General features: G+C 38.1%; 1 protein-coding gene across 1 annotated transcript; it reads right to left on the bottom strand.

The window, feature by feature from the left end:
- Positions 1-6,975: 6,975 nt before the first annotated feature.
- LOC140229358 (protein phosphatase Mn(2+)-dependent 1K-like) lies at positions 6,976-13,632 on the bottom strand. The gene is made up of 5 exons (XM_072309647.1): positions 13,575-13,632; positions 11,850-12,464; positions 10,971-11,169; positions 9,161-9,278; positions 6,976-7,269 (listed from the first exon to the last, which is right to left on the bottom strand). Exons 2-5 carry the CDS (start codon positions 12,421-12,423, stop codon positions 7,012-7,014), a joined length of 1,149 nt encoding a protein of 382 aa, XP_072165748.1. The 5' UTR covers positions 12,424-12,464; positions 13,575-13,632; the 3' UTR covers positions 6,976-7,011.
- Positions 13,633-18,688: the final 5,056 nt, after the last annotated feature.

The following is an 18,688-nucleotide window of genomic DNA, read 5'->3' as shown; positions in this document are numbered from 1 at the left end:
TTCTGAGCTGATTGTTTTTCCCAAATTCAAAGGCGTTAAAGACGATTTGAGCGTAGAGTGCTGTAGACGATTTGAGCATAATGAACGCACGTGCATTGTATATGTTTTGTTCAATGATTTGACAACCTAAACAGCTGTGGTAAAAGTAATGTGACATTTAATCATTTTATTCCAGAGACATTCGGATGAAGAAACATTTACATTGGCACAAAAATACATACGTACCTAGCATTCGTTTTGATCGTTATTTTGGGCTTTATGAAGTTGTGCTGATATAAAAGAAATTTGGCATTGGAAAAATCAATTATCCCGAACACTTACGCTATTAAAAACACAATGGACTTATTGTTGTTGTGGTTGTTGTTGTTGTTGTTGATGTTGTCGAAGTGACTTAAAAACTGGAACAACGTCGGGTTTTGTTTTTCCTTAGCTGTGTTGTTGCAAAGAAAAAAAAAAAAGAGAAAGAGAGAAAACGAAAACAGAATCTTTGTGAACATTGTCCCGTATATACTTTACTAATCCTTCACTGCCCCATCGTCAAAATGCAAACTTTTTTTTTTAAATTCTTACTTACCAGTGAATGCATTTGTATACACAATAATTCCCTTGCAGCTACCGCCTGTTTTCTCAAGAAAGAATCATTGCTATGATACAGAAATGTCAGCTAGTAGCCTGTATCATGGGAATTGAATGGAATTTATAGCAATTTGGATATCTAATTTAGTTTACGATGGTTTTGAGTGAAATACTTGCATAGCAAAGTTTCATCACCTTCTTAATACGACGCGTGGAGATGTATCTCCTAGACAATAATGGAAATCGCCTCAAGCCACTTTTGATTTTCATTTTCTTGTATGGATTTATTTCTTACAGATAATTTCCCCTCATTTTCTCTTTATTTCTGCATCATTTCTGTGTTGTATTTGGCAATGATATGTAGACTCTTATTCACGTATTATTTGTGGAATGATTGTGCGTTGAAGGGGTGGTGTTGCACAACATGATTTGCGTGCGTTCAAAGGGGAAGTCAAAGCTAAGTTCATAGTTTTATATCAGATAGATATCACAATGGACTTTACAACTGTTTGTAAAATAATGACATAGAGCGGATAGAGACAAAAGACTAGGGAAGGTAAAGGGGAGATGGAGAGAGAAAAAGAGAGAGATAGAAAGAGAAAAAGAGAGAGATAGAAAGAAGTGCGTATAATGTGAAATTGTGAAATGAGTACTGTTTTGGAAAACCATTACCAAAGTCAAATTCTCAAGTTTTGAATAAGAATGTCAAACTCACAGCTAAGTCAATAGGGGTTGTTTCACGAAGAATTTAAGTCGAACTTAAGATTTAAGATTGACTAAAAATTATGGTAGGCTGTGTGTGTCTTCAATGTAGCTCAACTTTCTAATGAAAATTAAGATTTTGGAGACTTTTTTTTCATGTAGCCATTGATGATACAAGATACAATAAATAACGATGGAATTATTCTGTAAACATTAATGATAATTTGAAGGAGGTGGTGATTAGGCTAATGAAATTGAACAGGGAAACCAGTGGCATACCATAATTTTTAGTCGATCTTAAATTATGTTCAACTTCGAGCGAAATCACTTAAACAATAATACCCATATTGCAGTGTTTTTCAAATTTTGCTCTCACTTTTATCAATACATTGGACTCTCGTTATAACAAAGTGCTCGGGACCGGCAGTTTTCTTTCGTTATATCGAAATTTCGTTATAACCGAACAAGTCAATAGTAAAGAACATAGAGCTGACGATATTGGAGCCTAAAGTTTTACTTCATTGTAACTGGAATTTCGTAATAACCGTGATCGTTGTAACGGCAGTCCTCTGCACTTCGTAGTTGTAAGCAGAAGACAACTTGATAGCTGTAACGCTGCTATAATTCATAGCAAACTGCATTGTACATTACGAACATTACGAATTATGTCATAATTATGGTTACAGTTCGTTATTCCGAAGGTTCGTTATTCAGAAGATTCGTTATTCCGAAGGTTCGTTAATCCGAAAATGTGATAAGGTTTGTTATTCCGAAGGTTCATTAATTCGAAAATGAAATAAGGTTCGTTATTCCAAAGGTTCGTTAATCCGAAAATGAAATAAAACTCGTTACTCCGAAGGTTCGTTACGGACACTATTTCATTTCGGATCAACGAACCTTCGGAATAACGAACCCTATTTCATTTCGGATTAACGAATCTTCGGAATAACGAACCCTATTTCATTTTCGGATAAACGATCCTTCGGAATAGCGAACCCTATTTCATTTTCGGATTCACGATCCTTCGGAATAACGAACTTTCGGAGTAACGAACAGCACCCATAATCATATAGGCATAAACTATTGCTGTCACATGACTGCGAAGTCGAACTTGTCATCAATAGTAATCCGTGTTTGTTTTTGTTCTTTTGTTCTTTTGTTCTTTTTTTTTTCGGGGGGGGGGGGGGCTTCTTTTGTCAATGACTGGACTTTTCCTGAAATGAAACATTTTCTTCTGACTCTTCATAAAGTAAAATGTACATCCAAGACATTCCGATCTCACACACACCTTTGTTCTTCCAAATCTCATGATCCAGCATATATTTCAAGACAGAATAAGGTGAAAACTTTATGTAGAAGGAGTTCACATTTTGTTTACTTTCTGCATAAATCAACAGAAGAATACCACACAAAAGATATCAAAATGTGGTAAAGCTGACTGCATTTGCATGGCACACAGTACACGATAACGTTGCTTTGTTTGACTCTACCTTTAGGTTCACATACACCCGGTACCATTAACCTTCTTGAAGATTCACGCGTAAAGGGGTAAAATTGTAACATCTTGGGATGTCGGTTGCTTAAATGGAACAATCCAAATAATGCTTTGTGAGTGGCTGCAGCTAAATTATTATCATCTACGTTCACATTACTTGTGTTCGTGAGCGTAGCTCAGATGGACGCACTCTTCAGCATCGAATATTACTCAGACAAAAAGACAAACAAGCAAACAAACAAAAAACATATCAATGATAAACCTGCGTGAGTCCATGTGACATTAAAGAATAGATTGTACAGACCTTGCTACAAGGCAATATACATTGTATATATATATATATATATATATATATATATATATATATATATATATATATATATATATATATATATATATAAAGATGGCTACAGCCAACGCTACATCATTATAGTACACAACGCATACACAATGTATACTTGGTGAGTTGTAATCGCGAGTACACCGTGTGCATTTCTCGTGTCACGTCTCCAACCTGTCGATACTTTCAATATGCATAACTGCCAGTTGTTAGATAAAACGTCTGCAATTCACGCAGTAAAACAAATGAACAACTAATGAATATTTCTGTTCAAATTAGTGTCTCCAAAGAACCAACATTCACAACTTCCTCACGTTCAAAGGAAAGTGTACCCTACAGAGAGACTCATATTTTGTGAACTGCAGTGACAATGAGACAGGTGGGCAAAAATTTGGCCAATATCAGGTGCTCATAAAAAAAAAGGAAAAATCATTTCATAGTTAACAATACATGACAAATCTTGTTTGATATGAAGCTTGAAAGTGTAGTCTTAGCAACATGATAACACTATGCCCACAACATATTTAAAGGACAAGTTCACCTTCATAAACATAAGGATTGAGAGAATGCAGCAATATTAGTAGAACACATCATTGAAAGTTTGAGGAAAATCGGACAATCCGTTCAAAAGTTATGAATTTTTAAAATGTTTGTGTTGGAACCGCTGGATGAGGAGACTACTAAGGCTCGTGATGTCATATGAGTACAACAGTATAAAGAAAATGTAAAGAAAATTCAACATATTTTCACTTTTTTCGCATAATAAAAGAGCACTTGACTTGCCTCTTTCTAAAGGCAATGGGAATAATATTACCCATAACATATGTCATTAACGAGTCAAGGGAATGTGTACTTTTTTCAAAAGATTAAATTTTGTGAAATTCTCTTTATATTTTCCTTATATTGTTGTACGCATGTGACATCATACACTGCAGTAGTCTTCTCATCCAGCGGTGACTGCACAAAAAACTTTTGAACGGATTGTCCGATTTTCCTCAAACTTTCAATGATGTGTTCTACTAATATTGCTACATTCTCTCAATCCTTATGTTAAAGGGACATTCCAGACGATTTTCATAATTTCACATCATGTAGTACATAGATCGACAACTCCATGTATAGATTTGTGGAATTTATTGTGGTTCTTGAGCAGAGAAACAATACTTTGAAAAACCTTAAACAAATTACACTGAACAAGGATGATGACATAGGAGGTTCACATATTTCAGAAATGTAGCAGTGTAATTCCATTACAATACCGCTTGCTTGCGAGTTCACCTGTGTATAATCTATGCATGCCTTCTTCTTTTGTTCTGCTTCCTTGAGCCCCAACTCATGCATTCTTATGGTGACTCTGCCATGTCATCATCCTTGTTCAGTGCAATTTGTTCTAAAATTTGAAAATATTCTTATTCTTCATCCCAATTATCACAAATTCTGAAACTCTGTCCTCAGCATAAATAATTTATAGTTGTTCAAATGTAAAAATCTGAAAATCATCCGGAGGTTTCCTTTAATATCCTTTAATGAAGGTGAACCTGTCCTTTAATAATGCAACAGTGTCTCAAACAAACTGCCTTTATTCCAAAAGCTGCTACAAATAATCTCATGTTACACCATTTACTATCCTCTGAAAAGGGAGGCACAGATCACTCATACCCTTTCACAAAACATATGTTCATGGTGTGAGTTCATTCTTTTGTACACAACTAACAATAAGTCAGTGTACAATTAGCTCATGTGCACATTGGTACAAATGACCCTTTTTTTCTCAGTTTTGGTTAGGCATTTCACTTGTTTTGAAGGCAGCATAATTCATAAGCTTGCCCGACATAAAAATTTATGGAATTCATGTTCAAACAAAGAATGAATCTGCGTATAGACCAGGTGACCAGAATGGTTTGTCAATTTACAATTCAGCAGGCATCCATTTCATTGTTTTGTACTGACTGCATTAACAACCCTTTTCTATCGATATTGCCAAATAGCATGCTGGCTGTCAGGTGGATGTGTTAGCAAGCATCATTTATAAGGATTCCATGCCATTGCAATCCAAGAGAGGGCTACTTTGATTTTTTCATGAGATGCCGCATTTGGTAACTACGTATTACTGGCCGATATTCAAAACGTCATAACTTTCATACATAGTAAACATCAAATTTCAGTCTAATTTTGCACTGAACTGTTCCTCTCATTATTTGATTTTTCTGTCTGAGGTAGTCACCTTTAAGAAAAATTGAAATACATTAATTTCTAAACACAGAGAAGTGAAGCATGTGGAGTTCGTTTCATCAAATCAAAACATCAAAACACAGATGAATCGTCCAGTGTACCCCTCTCAATATGAATTGAAAGTGTAGCATACACTCACAACAACAACAAAAAAATGCATGCATGTTCGCATGAAGCTGGTGCCCCATGGTTTCATTCATACAAGGCAACTTGCCCTTGTAAATCTCTGAGCATGCAGAAAACACCACAAGACTAAAAACTGACTTATTCTTATGAAAGCTGGCAAGCAAAAAACATTATGAAAAATTGTATCTATAAAAACTTCACGCAGCATTACTTTACTGATCAGTACACTGCATCCTGTTCTGATAGACTGTCATTAAATAGAGTAAAACAAACACAGATTAGTGAAAAACACCTCATGTAATTTGCTTATTTCATTTAGACCAAAATCACTTGAAAAAGGAAAATCTTCTCAATCCCACTACTGCAATTTTCTTTGTCTGATTTTCTGTACTGTTCTTTTATGCGAGTTTACCCTTCATCATTGCATTTAGCCTGAACATGGGGTAGAGTTTCATTCAGTCACTTTGTTTGCGCCTGGGTTAAACGCTCTATGCATTTGAGTTATGCCATGCTTGCATCGTTCTCATTCGAAACAAGATGGCAAACAGTGATTGATGCCAAACAATGACAAGCAGGATGTTCAATGTGCAATGAAGGCTGACTCCTGTCCATAATGCTTGTGAGGTCTACCACAATTGTAATCACTGCATTATTAGGATTGCAAACATTGAAAGAGCTCCTACGTTCGCTTTTAAAAGTAATTTCTTTCACCCATGTTTCATGTTAATGGGACACAAAGGGAAGGTCTCTTTGAGGCAAGCATGGGGTTAGAAGGTGGAAATGATATTTTACAGCTCTCTCTATTTCCATCAAATCTAATCTGGAGATGGCATACAGAGTAATATTAATGCTGTAGAAAGCAGCTGGTTCAGAGTTGATTTCCACCACAACTCAAGAGTGAAAACAATATTTCACAAGCTCTCCCTATTCCACAATTTCTAATCTGGAGATGGCATATTGCACACGGATAGCTTACAAACTATTATTATTTGAAGCTGCAGAAAGCAGCTGATTCAGAGTTGATCTCCACGACACCATAAGAGAATCATTTCAATTCATCATTTGCCTCTCAACACCATTCTATTCTCTTAGTTTACCAGCCCACATTTAAACATCAAGGTTTCAACACTGGTCAAGTCACTTTACACTGCATATATTGCATTGCTACAGACAACTCTGGTTATATGTAGTCCTTGCAAACTGGCAGTTTTCTTTCATTATATCGAAATTCAATTATAGCCAAATTATAAAATATATAAATATACATAGATAGTAACTTTGGGACCTGAATTTTTACTTTATTGTAATGATATTTTCATTACAATTGTGTTCATTATAATGGGAGTGCACTGTATTCAGCATGAAGACATGTTAATGTAAGTTTGTGTGTTTCATATATTAATTTCCGAATTTCTTCTTTCTTCTCAAGTGAGTTTATCATGCCGAGGTGTCTGTATGAATCATGTGATGTGACACTTCCTGGAAAAGGTAAGAGTGAGGCGTTTCACAAATACTGTCTCATGTAGGATATACTCGTATGTCACGCCCTTTGCCGACCCTGCCAGCGTAGGCTGTGGACCAGGCTGGGCCCGTTATTGCGCCCCCACTGGGCCAGCGGCACCACCACCACGCTGGCATTGTCGTCGCTGCCAAACTGTAGGGCCTGGTCGGCAATGAAGCTGGCTGCTTCTTGGGGGTTGTGGCAGAGGTTGATGGAGTCACACAGCTCCTGGTCACTCATGACAAAGTGGACACCATCGGTGCAGAGGGCCAGAAAGCTATCCCGCCCATGTTTGATCTGTTTGAGCAGGTGAAAAACAAACAAATAAATAAACAAACAAATCCAAGAAATCACAAGAAAAGATCCATCTATAGCAGCAAGGCATGATGAGTACAATGAGTGAGACCTTGGATAAGAAGTAAACAGTCCACCCCCCCCCCCAACCTCACATTCCCCTCGTCCTTCTTCAGATGTTTTAGTTGCGCAAAGAAAACAAACAAGGCAAGTGCCAAATTGTGTCTCGCCCATTCGCATACAAGGAATTAATATTTTTTATAACTCCCAGAAGTTAATTGACCTGCTTATGACCTTTGACCTTGTGGTGACCTTCAACACCCCAAGGGACATTTACCATCCAAGTTTGGTCACAAACGGACAAAGGGATCAAAAGTAATGAGCCACAATCAAAACGCGCCCTAAAAACATAACATTGGGCCCTAAAAGTTTGACCCCTGTCTGTGACCTTTGACCTTGTGACGACCTTCACCTCCCCAAGGGACATCTTCCATCCAAGTTTGGTCACAAACGGACAAAGGGATCAAAAGTTATGAGCCATAAACGAAATGCGCCCTAAAAACCTAACATTGGGCCCTAAAAGTTCGTTGACCCGTCTGTGACCTTTGACCTTGTGGTTACCTTCAACTTCCCAAGAGACATCTACCATCACTCAAGTTTGATTGCCATTGTAGCAACATGTGCTGAGTTACGTGTGATGAGAGTCTTGCAAGTAAACTTTAACGTATGACCTCAAATGACCTTTGACCTTATCATGTGACCTCTGACAACACCATAACATGAAGATACCCCTAGTGCTTCTATCACCCAAGTTTGGCTGCCATTGCTGTAACAGTTGCCAAGTTATGCATCATAAGAGAGTCTTGCAGGTAAACTTTAACATTTGTGATGGACGATGGACAGACGGACGACGGACGGACGACGGACGGACGACGGACGGACGACATTTGGATCCCTTAGTCTCGCCTTCACCTCCCGAGGGCAAGACAATAAAAGGACTGTTTAAGTATGTGATTAGAGAGAAGATTAAAAAGATACTAAGTAACAAAGAGACCTTGTATTAGAAAACCACCATTTAAGCAAAAGACATCAACTTTAAACACCTTTTTTTTGTGTGTGTGTTCAGGTACTTAGCTTAAATTGCCAGCTTTTTCATCAGCATTTAGTACGGCTTCCTATGAAAAGCTGCAACAGGGTTTACTTCTTCAAGTCTCAAGTACTAGTAATCCATCCACAGTTGACCTAATTGTAAACTAAGCAAGCCCACTCAGGTGTAGCAAAGTACCTTAGTCCAAGAGGAAGGTCATAGTGACACAATAAGGATTAGGGGGATTAGTTTCCAGACATCTGTTTGTTTGTTTTTGTTTGTTTGTACATTTCCATCTTCTGTGAAGATGGCTGGATAGCCCATATTCAGCTATGTTAAGCTGGTCTTCCATGGGGTCCAGTTGGATGTGAGGTGGGACCACTTCACCGGGTTAAACACCCTGCTCTTTGCCATGAATGGATGAAGCGGGATCTTTTACGTGCATGAGTTGTGACTCTCTCATACACGGGACCTCCATTTTATGTCCTATCCAAGGGAAAGAGTGTTTTGCCTCTTGCTAGAGGGGACGGTATGCTTACACACAACATTACTCAGTCCAGACTCGGGTTCGAATCTGTGCATCTGAGCCAATTGGCAAAGAAAGAACTGCATGCTTGCCAATCCGCAAACAAAGCAGAGTAAAGGTTTATTACGTATCTATCACATTAGTGTAAAAAAAAACCCACATAACTAAGATGATGAATCGTTTGCTAAATGTCAATACTTCTACATTTTTCAATCATTCTACCCAGTAGCAGCATACTGGTTTGAGATGACTGAGTTTGAACAAACAGACCCTGCACATACCTCAAGTGATCTTGTCTCAGGGACAGCAATCACCCCATACTGCTTCAGTGTCACATCCCCAAAGCTGCGGGTCATTGTCAGGATGCCATTGACAAGGGGCTTTCCCAGACTGTTCCAGCTGTGAAAGAGTAGGACAATTATGTGAAGAAAATAAAGTTTACAAAGAGAATGCCACAAAAATATAACATTTTCATGAAAAGTACACATTCGTTGCACTTGGACGCTGACATATGTTGAAGGTGACATTATTCCATCTGCCCTCAAAAGATTCATGCCAAGTGCTCTTTATTATGCTAGAAAAATCTAAACATGCTGAATTCTCTTAAAATTTTTTTACATTGTTGTCCCACTGTAACATCGTAAATTGTTGAAGATTCTTATCCAACCATGGTGGTACAAAAAAATGAACCACAATTTTAACATTTCACAACTTTAGAGTGGATTGTCTGATTGTCTGCTCTCCTAATTTCTTCCTACGGTGCCAACCACATGAAGCATTACACCGTATTACAAAGTATATTCACTTTGGGGACAGCTTGCCCAAAGACTAGAACCAGCCGTGAATTTTATTCAAGTTACTTTCTTGCGTTTACACAGACGGGCTTGCATGTACTTCGGCCCAGGGTTAAAAACCAGAGGTAAAAAACTCAACGAGACAAAAAATTCTCTGGAAAACCTTTGACCTCACAATACTCAACTCCGAAAAGCTTCTATATAGATATAAATGTTCTGAAGTGATAGCGTTGAAATGATTGTATGACATTCGACACTATTCGGAAACCAACCCATGTCATATTAAAATCATTAACATTTAAGTCTGAACGTGTTGAAGGCGCAAGCTAGAATAACTGACAAGAACCACAGCCTCGAATACCGCTACCAAACCCACTGTACTCGAGACGCATCATTCCTGCATAATTACATGCAAATTCCCACATTGCCTCATATTCGCATAATGTATATAATAGAATTCTCATTAATGATTCCAGACAACTTTTGCCTGCTATACGGTATACCGCAGGCAAATAATATTCCTCAAACTTCAATAATGAGTTCTACTAATATTTCTGCATCCACTTAATCCATACATACATATGGGTTTCTTTTCCCCTCAAAGGACAAGTCCACCTTCATGAATACATGTGGATTAAGTGAATGCAGCAATATTAATAGAACACATCAGTGAAAGTTTGGGGAAAATTGGACAATCCGTTCAAAAGTTATGAATTTTTACAGCATCTGCAGTCACTGCTGGATGAGAAGACAACTACAGTGTATGATGTCACATGCATAGAACAATATACGGAAAATGTTCAGAGAATTTCATAAAATTTTATTTTTTGAAAAAAGTGCACATTCCCTTGACTTGTCCTTGACGTATACATGTTAAGGGTAATATTCCCCCTGCCTTCTGAAAGAGGCAAGTCAGTGGTTCATCTATTATGCAAGAAAAGTGAAAATATGCTAAATTTTTCTTTATATTTTCTTTATATCGTTGTACACATGCGACATCACAAGCTGTAGTTAGTAGTCTTCTCATCCAGCAGTGACTGAGCAGAAACTTCAAAAATTCATAACTTTTGAACGGATTGTCCGATTTTCCTCAAACTTTCACTGATGTGGTCTAGTGATATTGCTGCATTCACTCAATCCACATGTGTATGAAGGTGGATTGTCCTTTAAAGTGATGATTCTCAGCACAAAAATGTATCACCACCCTGACAGTCTCACCTGTATCTTTTGCAGAATGATTCCTGTGTTGCTACACCTTTCCATTCCAGTAAGAAAAGAGAAAAAGAGAAAAACTCACCTGATGTGTCCTCCACTCGCTTTGATCCTATCCTTCTCCTTGGAGTTAAACTCCGGCTCATGGTCATTGATGAGCCGCATTGCCTTGCCATTGCGACACAGAATTGCACGGCTGTCACCCACGCTCCCCACAACCAGTTCATTGCCATTGCGTATAAGCGTGACTGTCGCTGTGGATCCCGTGTGTTCGTAGTCTGACTCTAAATGGGGAATACAGGAAGTACATTTTGTATCAGAATCACAGCACTCAGGATTTTTGACCAAATAAGCTTTCCACATAGATTTCAACATTGGATAGAAATTTACATCATTCATACATACATAAATATCAACTCTGACTGGTGGTATGAAAGATACAAAGATATGATGTCTTTGACATGATATCCACACTTACTCTAGTGACCTTCAGTGATGAGTTATGGACTTCACTGTCCTTATCTGTCATGGATAAACACAGCCAAACATATGTTCTTTTGTGAAGATGGAATCAACCAGCCCATAAATATTTTTTTCTTTCTTTTTTGGTTGCGATGTAGGTGTATGTGTAGGTTACTCATCATTATGCATGTGATTTAAAGCGTGGGGTGTTTTTTTTTTTCTTTCAATAGTTTGTAAATACAATGGCTGAAATAACAATGAATAAATTGTTTATTCCATTTCTTTCTTACATTTGTAAACTTTTCTCTCATGTGGGCGATAAAAGATATCAAAATAGGAACATTACATCAAGAAGGCAGTGATGATTAAAATACACTTGTACGATTTTCTAGTGAAAGACAAATGAAGGTTATCATGATATAATCATGATATCATATCACAGTTATATGTCAGCATTGTGTAATACTTTACTAGCAGAAAGACACACAAGAGTTTCTCTGACCTGGATAATGCAGATGTAGATATTTTGTTAGTTTGTTGTTCAGGTCTATGAAGGCATTGTGAAGGACAACCTGTAGATTGTGTTCCCGCTCCAGCCAGAAATTCAAGTGGTGCTCGAGCTGCTGATGTACAAAGTCTACGGCCATGGAGCCAGCATGTCCATCAAAGACTGCCACATACAGCAAGTTTGCCCGCAGTTCCTTGATGCATATTCGGTCCTCATTGACCGCTCTCCGCCCGGTCAGCGAGTCCTGACCGATGCGTTCGATGGATATCTTTGGGATGGGAATTCCATGTTTGATGCTCTGCTGAAGAAGTATGGGTTCCTCAATTCGATTGTTCCAGATGCCAAAGTTATCCCAGTTCACGCCATGTGCAGGTTTGTCTTTATCATAACAGCCATGGCAGGTGTGGAGAGCCCTGCATGAAGAAGGCCTCTTAGGAGCAGAAAAACAGGACAAGGCAGACAGGGCTGGAATTGATCTGTGAAGAGATCTTGGAAGCACAGACTCCTTAGTGGCTCCCTGCAGCAGAAGGCTCCTAATCCTACAGCAGGCTAGACTCCTCTGCAACATCTTCTTATCTCATCATCACTGGAGGGTACTGCTATTGAATCCTGTGAAATTTCAAGAATAGTTTGATATCTTAGACACATTCATAGTGGGGTAGAAATGTCAAAGACTTCCGAAGGCAATCATGACTTATGCCCTCCCTCTGTCCCCCCCCCCCCATCCCCCAATAATTTTGCTATTCCACTATACCTACACAGCATTAGACTAGACCTAAAAAAGGTCTACCCTACCTAACCCCGGGGCGCTCCTTGTATACAGTTACACGTTTGACGTTCGGGCTGTATTTCGCAGTTAACCCTAACCTTGTTAATGTTACTCGCACACAATTGCCAAGTGGTGGGGTACAACGGCATTATCCTGAAATAGTCCACCACTCCATTCACTGCCATTCATTTTGTCATAGTCGGAGACTGCTATCCACCTCCATAGACTTTGCACATAGTGAAGACGCACTCGCAGACAAGAGGGGACTGATATCACGATTTAGTCGGTACGACAAGTGTAACTGAACACAGTGGGGGCATAAGGAAGTGTTGCAAAGAAATGAAGCCATTCCTTGGGTTTTAGGGGGGTAAATTATTTTAGGCTTCCAAGTCTAATTTCAGCACAGTCGTCGTATAACCCCGACTCGGTACAGGTTGGGGTGGCTGGTGCAGTTAGTAGCCGTAGTACTAACTAACTGGTTTCAGTAGTCAATTAGTAACTTTAGTACGAGTTTATCTCCCGCTAAAATTGGGAAGAATATATAAATTAAATTTTACATGATCATGGAGGCTCTAGTGTTCTAAGCGAAGCGGTAGAGCTATGTATCAAAGTAATATGATTAAATTTAGGTGGCTTTTCTTAGGGTTTAATAAGGATGAATTTAGAAGTCTAAAATAATTCAGCTCCTAAAACCTAGGATTGCTGAAATGAAATGGCACTCTTGCTTGCTTACAAAATTGGCAGCTGTCATATACGTACATACGCAACACAAAGTTACGCACCCCAAAAAATAATACATGTGGGACTGACGATATGACACGGACAATCCAGCTTCTTTATTTTCTAGACTATTTACCTTAATTTCTCTTTGACAATAGAAACAAATTCAACATTCTGCAAGAATCATAAGAGTTCAAATTAACAGAATGAAGTTATTCAAGTGAAGATACCTCATCAACAAGGTAAAAACATGGTAGATTATGGAAATTTCCGTTGACAGCGCTGCACGGTCAACAGCTGATGTTTTGTGATCGATTCAATAATTTGATCGATTTTAACATGGTCAGGTATAACAAAAAAAAATGTATACTAGTATAGAAAAGGGCCACTCACAATAATAATCTTTATAGATATTCTGATAACAATGTATGTTTGAATTTTTCAAGAAAAAACAAGTAAAATATGTTCGACAAGAGGAATATGCCATGAAAAGAGGTATGCTTGCTTTGCACAGCAGGAAATGGAATAGCAACCGTTTTGTTAACTATACACAGCCCAGTCGCTGTACATGGTACGTCGCGGCATAGCGTAACAGTGTCTGGTCGGGCTACCGTTTTGTAAGGTTTATTGCGTTGTTGTTCTTTATGTTTGGTGTACAGGTACTGCAGTATTCTGATGTGTGTATGTGCGTGAGCGTATAGAAACAGGAACCCGTCAAAAACATCACTTTCCGACACGTTCAATCCCACTTGCTAGACGTTGCAATACTATTACAACACGACGTAATTATTTGCTACATGCACTGTGGTAATTCAATTAATTACAACATGACGTTTCCGGGGTCACGTTGTAATTCGAATTAACAACATGACGTTAATTCTGGCTAGAGGCAAGTTCTACTAGTCTTAACGTCGTGTACGTGGTAATTCGAATTGCTTCGTGACCCCGGAATTATCAACGTCATGTTGTAATTTGAATTATCACATGTGGCATATAATTAGAAATTAGAAACTTACACTGATACAGTAGGCCTACTTTATCTAAATGCCACGCATACACAATGACGGAATGTTTTAAGAAAACGAAATTTTTTAATCAATTTTAAATATAATGGAATTGAAATAACAGATCTTGTATATAATATACTACGGATGGTTCAATGTCATTATGCACTAAACGTAATACTTTATCAGATTTATAGACCCACCGTGAATAGAATGCAGAAAGGCTCAGCTTTTGTGGTGGTTGACATAGTTCTGTAGTTTTCGAGTAGACCGAAACATGATAACCTACGATAGTCAAGAAAAACGACTTAGTGCATGGAATGGGTCTGTACAAATTGACCAAAGGAGGTACCTATTAGATTCAATACATTGAAGAAGCCGTGTAGGGAGGAGAGGCCGACAGGATACAGTTCTTTTATTGTAGGATGGAAACGGGAACTCAAAGGAAGAATTAAGAAATCTCTGACAGCGTTCCTATTTGTAAGAAACCCTTTCTCAGATATTTTTCCCCTCAGACACTAAAGAAGATTGCAATTGTGATATAACAAGTCATTGGATGAAGTCCATAATGATGAATTACACCAGATTATGCGAAGAGGATCGCTTCATATTAAGAGGCTCATGACAAATCTAACCTAATTACCAGTATCCCCGTCTCTTTCCTCTCCAATTTTCTGTGTTAGAAGCTACCCTACCCCACCTCCATCACTCTTTTGATATACTGTATAGGTCTAGGCCTCTTTATGTGTTAGGTCTCCAAGTATTACACAGCAATACATAATTATTATATGCATGTGTGTTTGTATACTCTTTTTCCTATCAGCCTTATGTAATAGATAACCAGTAATTGGCCTATTGAAATGATCTCAAATGTATTTATGCTATCGTATATCGTCTGTTTTTACAAAAGATCTATGAAGGGTTCGATGTCTTAATTGGAGACCTTTGAAGCACGCCTCATTCATTCATTTCTTTGATTCATTTTGATCTCCGAAAGAAACATGCGAATGAGTTTTTACAGGTTTACAATGTTATAATATCCGTCTGTCTTCATCGGTTTTTGTTGTTGTTTTTTTTTTTTTGGTTTCAGTTTGGCAGCACGTCGTTCTACCTGTCTGATACTTCTTTATCATAATATATCTCATCATGTAATCACAGCTTTAGATAAGGAAATCCCATTTTAAATGCACTTTCCATGACCAAACCGGCAAGCACAAACAAGGGACCAATCAACAGCCAATAGCAATGTGAGTGAAACAAACTAGGAGAGCGTCAAAGTAAGGTCATTTCAATGTCGGTCAGTCATATCAGATATAGCCAGCAATACTTTGCAATAAATGCTGCAGACATTAAACCATGTTACGCGAAACGGCGTCAAGCTATAAACCCGTGATAACAATACTAATAAATAGATAAAGATATAAGTCTTTCTAAGAAAAAGAAATATGCCGGGAAGGACGCACAACCATAATTCAATAATTAATTTGCAAGACTAGTCTCTTTTTTTTTCATCCTCGGCCTCCACTTGTTACATAAAAAGTAGATATCGGTGGGTTATGCAATGAGTCAATGGGATGGGAAATGTTATATTCCCATCGTTTATGCATGATTTAGCAGTTGTGTCACTTTCCATGTCATTCTACGTTGTTTTCAAGAAAAACAAAGAAAACCGACAGCTGAAGCGGTTATATAGTCTAGAAACTGGGTTCCCGACGAACAAAAAAAGTTGCTTGTCCGACATAGCAGATAACGACTAATGCAAACTGGATTCCAAGTATTGAAATGCACTAAACAATGTACAGTGTACATGAGGATGGAATAGCTTGTTACTATATAAGTTCTTCGGGGGAAAAAGTAGACATAACTGAATATTTCAGGAAATGGGCTTAAATATGAATATATAACTGAATTCATTATAACTCTGAATTAACCACATCACAACTTTTCATTTCATTTATTTCATTTTAAACAATGCTAAAAATTTACATACACAAAATAACACAATATCAATACAATGTTATAGTAGCGAAGACAAGTACGTGAAATTAACAATGCGTAACACAGATGAAATAGAATTAAAATTTGCAGGAAATGGAGGAGACGTGCTGAACAACCACTGGCTTGTATTTTGCAGTCTGCTCGTGGCCAAGTTACCAAAAACACCAAGGAAGCAAGTTGCTTAGATAAAAAAGAGAACATACAATACATACTTGTACAAGAAAACAAACAAACAAACAATGAACAGACGGACAGACAAAGTACGTTCCCTTGTTAAAGAGAAAGAGAGGGAGAGAAAAAAAACCCAGAGTGAAGTAAAAGAAGGAAATTATCTTGGAAGGAGAAACAGAAAGACACATGAGAACAGGAAAAGACAGGGAAAGGGGGAGAAGGAAAAGGAGTTGAAGGGTCTATACCAGCACACGCGAGGCACAAGATGCGATGGATCAACGAGATAAATATAAAAAAGGAATAGGTAAGATCCCCGTTTTTATTGGCTTTTCACTGTTTGACAAACTTTGATCGAATTTGGAATGGTGCATGGGCCTGTAATGTTTGTCGCCTTTAAATCAGTTGTTTTTATCAACAAAATCTGGACTGACTGGGCAGCTAATGGCGACGAAATGCGACTATACAATGCAAACAGCTATAACAGTCGTCAAATTCCCCTCAAATTCCCGTTTATCACAAAGCAGTCTCGCATACAGGCAATTCACCGTACCAGAATATTGACAATGCAATGGACCGCTTTACCTATATGTTCCACTGCGAGCAAGTAAATGCTCGGTAGGAATGTGTGAGTAGAATAGCAAAGTGTCTGCATAAACGACAGTGCTATAATGCGAAGGAGAGACAGAATCTTGTTTGCAGCTCGTGTCTGAGTAAATACGAGTGACTCTTCAAGCGTAAACCATTGGTTCACAGTGCATTTAATTGGCCCGCTTCCCCTTTTCTTCCGTTTTCTGTCGTCAGATACAACAGTTCAAGTTTCAGAGTTCCAACGACATGGAATCTCTCCACTATTCAGTGATGAATTAATAACGATGTTGACAATGAAACAAGATCAGAGATCATTCAGATGTTGTGGTGCAAGTGAGTATAGGCCCTAGTCTATTACTATGGATTTCACTATAGTTATGGGATCGTGCAATGGATTAAGAAAGAATGAGATGAAAGTGGTCCTATTCACCTATAGGGTATAGCCTCTTTAGTGTCAGAACTGGTCCTTCCTGTCGACATTGTTTGCAGCAGCATTGCTTTGTCAGGAAACCATATTCGTAATGGCTGGGTAAAGATGGATACTGTGGGTATGTAAAGCCCTTGTCATGGATGCATGGAACACGTTTGGCTACAAAACCAACGCATTGAAAAACCAACCAACAAACAAAAACTTTTTATATCTATGATTTTAAAACACTAATAATAAAAATAGATACCTACCAACAACATGATTTCACTCAGGCCTCCACCCCTCCCCTCTCCTTTCGCGATATCCGGCGACGCCCCCGGACCTGGGAATGGGAAAAAAAATCAAATAAATGCCATTCTCGCAATTCTGCTTCGATCTTATATTCATGAATTCTGTGGTTGAGATCAACTCATTGAGCGCTAGATTTGTATCTGTTTGATTCTATCGTGCGTCTTAACCCCTCCTCCTCACCTCACATCTCAGACAAAATACAAGGATTTGTGTGACAACAATCACAACAGTTTGTATAATGAAATACACAGTAAACTAGTGATGTCCCTTTGGATTGATCAACTGGTTTGTAAACAGTATTTTGCTCTCGTAAATGAGAGATATATAGTTGTCTTAAAGAGAATAAAACAAAACCAAACGCGCAAAAAGCCGTTTGACATTGTGTAAAGAGGCTGGTTCTAACTGAAGGTCAAACACAAAGTCATTTACACAGACAAAAGTAACTATATGATGTCCAGGTGTTCTCATTGGTTTTAGTTACGTAATCAGATTCCACAGACTTTTACATCGCGTAATCGGCTATAGTACAAAATATGCTGACAAATCAATACGATCTATGGCACTGCACGCTTTCCTTGTAACTGTAAGCCGCAAATCTGCTGTTAAGAAGTACGATAATCAATGTTTCGATAAATAGAACAACATAATAGAGACCTGTACCGAACAATATGAACGTGCGTTTTTTATTTGATTCTACGAAAGATGTGGTATACATTCCTCTAAAACCATGTTACCTCGGTAACTCTAAGCTCTAAAACTGCTGTCATAGGCCGTTATACCGTTGTTTGTCAGCAACAAAGACCTGTACCAAATGATAATTTCGAAGTTGGGTTTTTATTTGATTCTGGGAGAGATGAGTATG

Source organism: Diadema setosum, chromosome 5 (genome assembly GCF_964275005.1).
Source record: "Diadema setosum chromosome 5, eeDiaSeto1, whole genome shotgun sequence".
Classification (NCBI taxonomy): domain Eukaryota; kingdom Metazoa; phylum Echinodermata; class Echinoidea; order Diadematoida; family Diadematidae; genus Diadema; species Diadema setosum.
This window is presented reverse-complemented; position numbering and strand designations above follow the sequence as displayed.

Coding starts and splice junctions, on each gene's coding strand:
- LOC140229358 (XM_072309647.1), bottom strand. CDS start 12,423: ATGTTGCAGAGGAGTCTAGCCTGCTGTAGGATTAGGAGCCTTCTGCTG. Junction 11,170..11,849: donor TCTACATCTGCATTATCCAG/GTCAGAGAAACT, acceptor TTCCCCATTTAG/AGTCAGACTACGAACACACG. Junction 9,279..10,970: donor GCGAGTGGAGGACACATCAG/GTGAGTTTTTCT, acceptor ACTCTTTCACAG/CTGGAACAGTCTGGGAAAGC.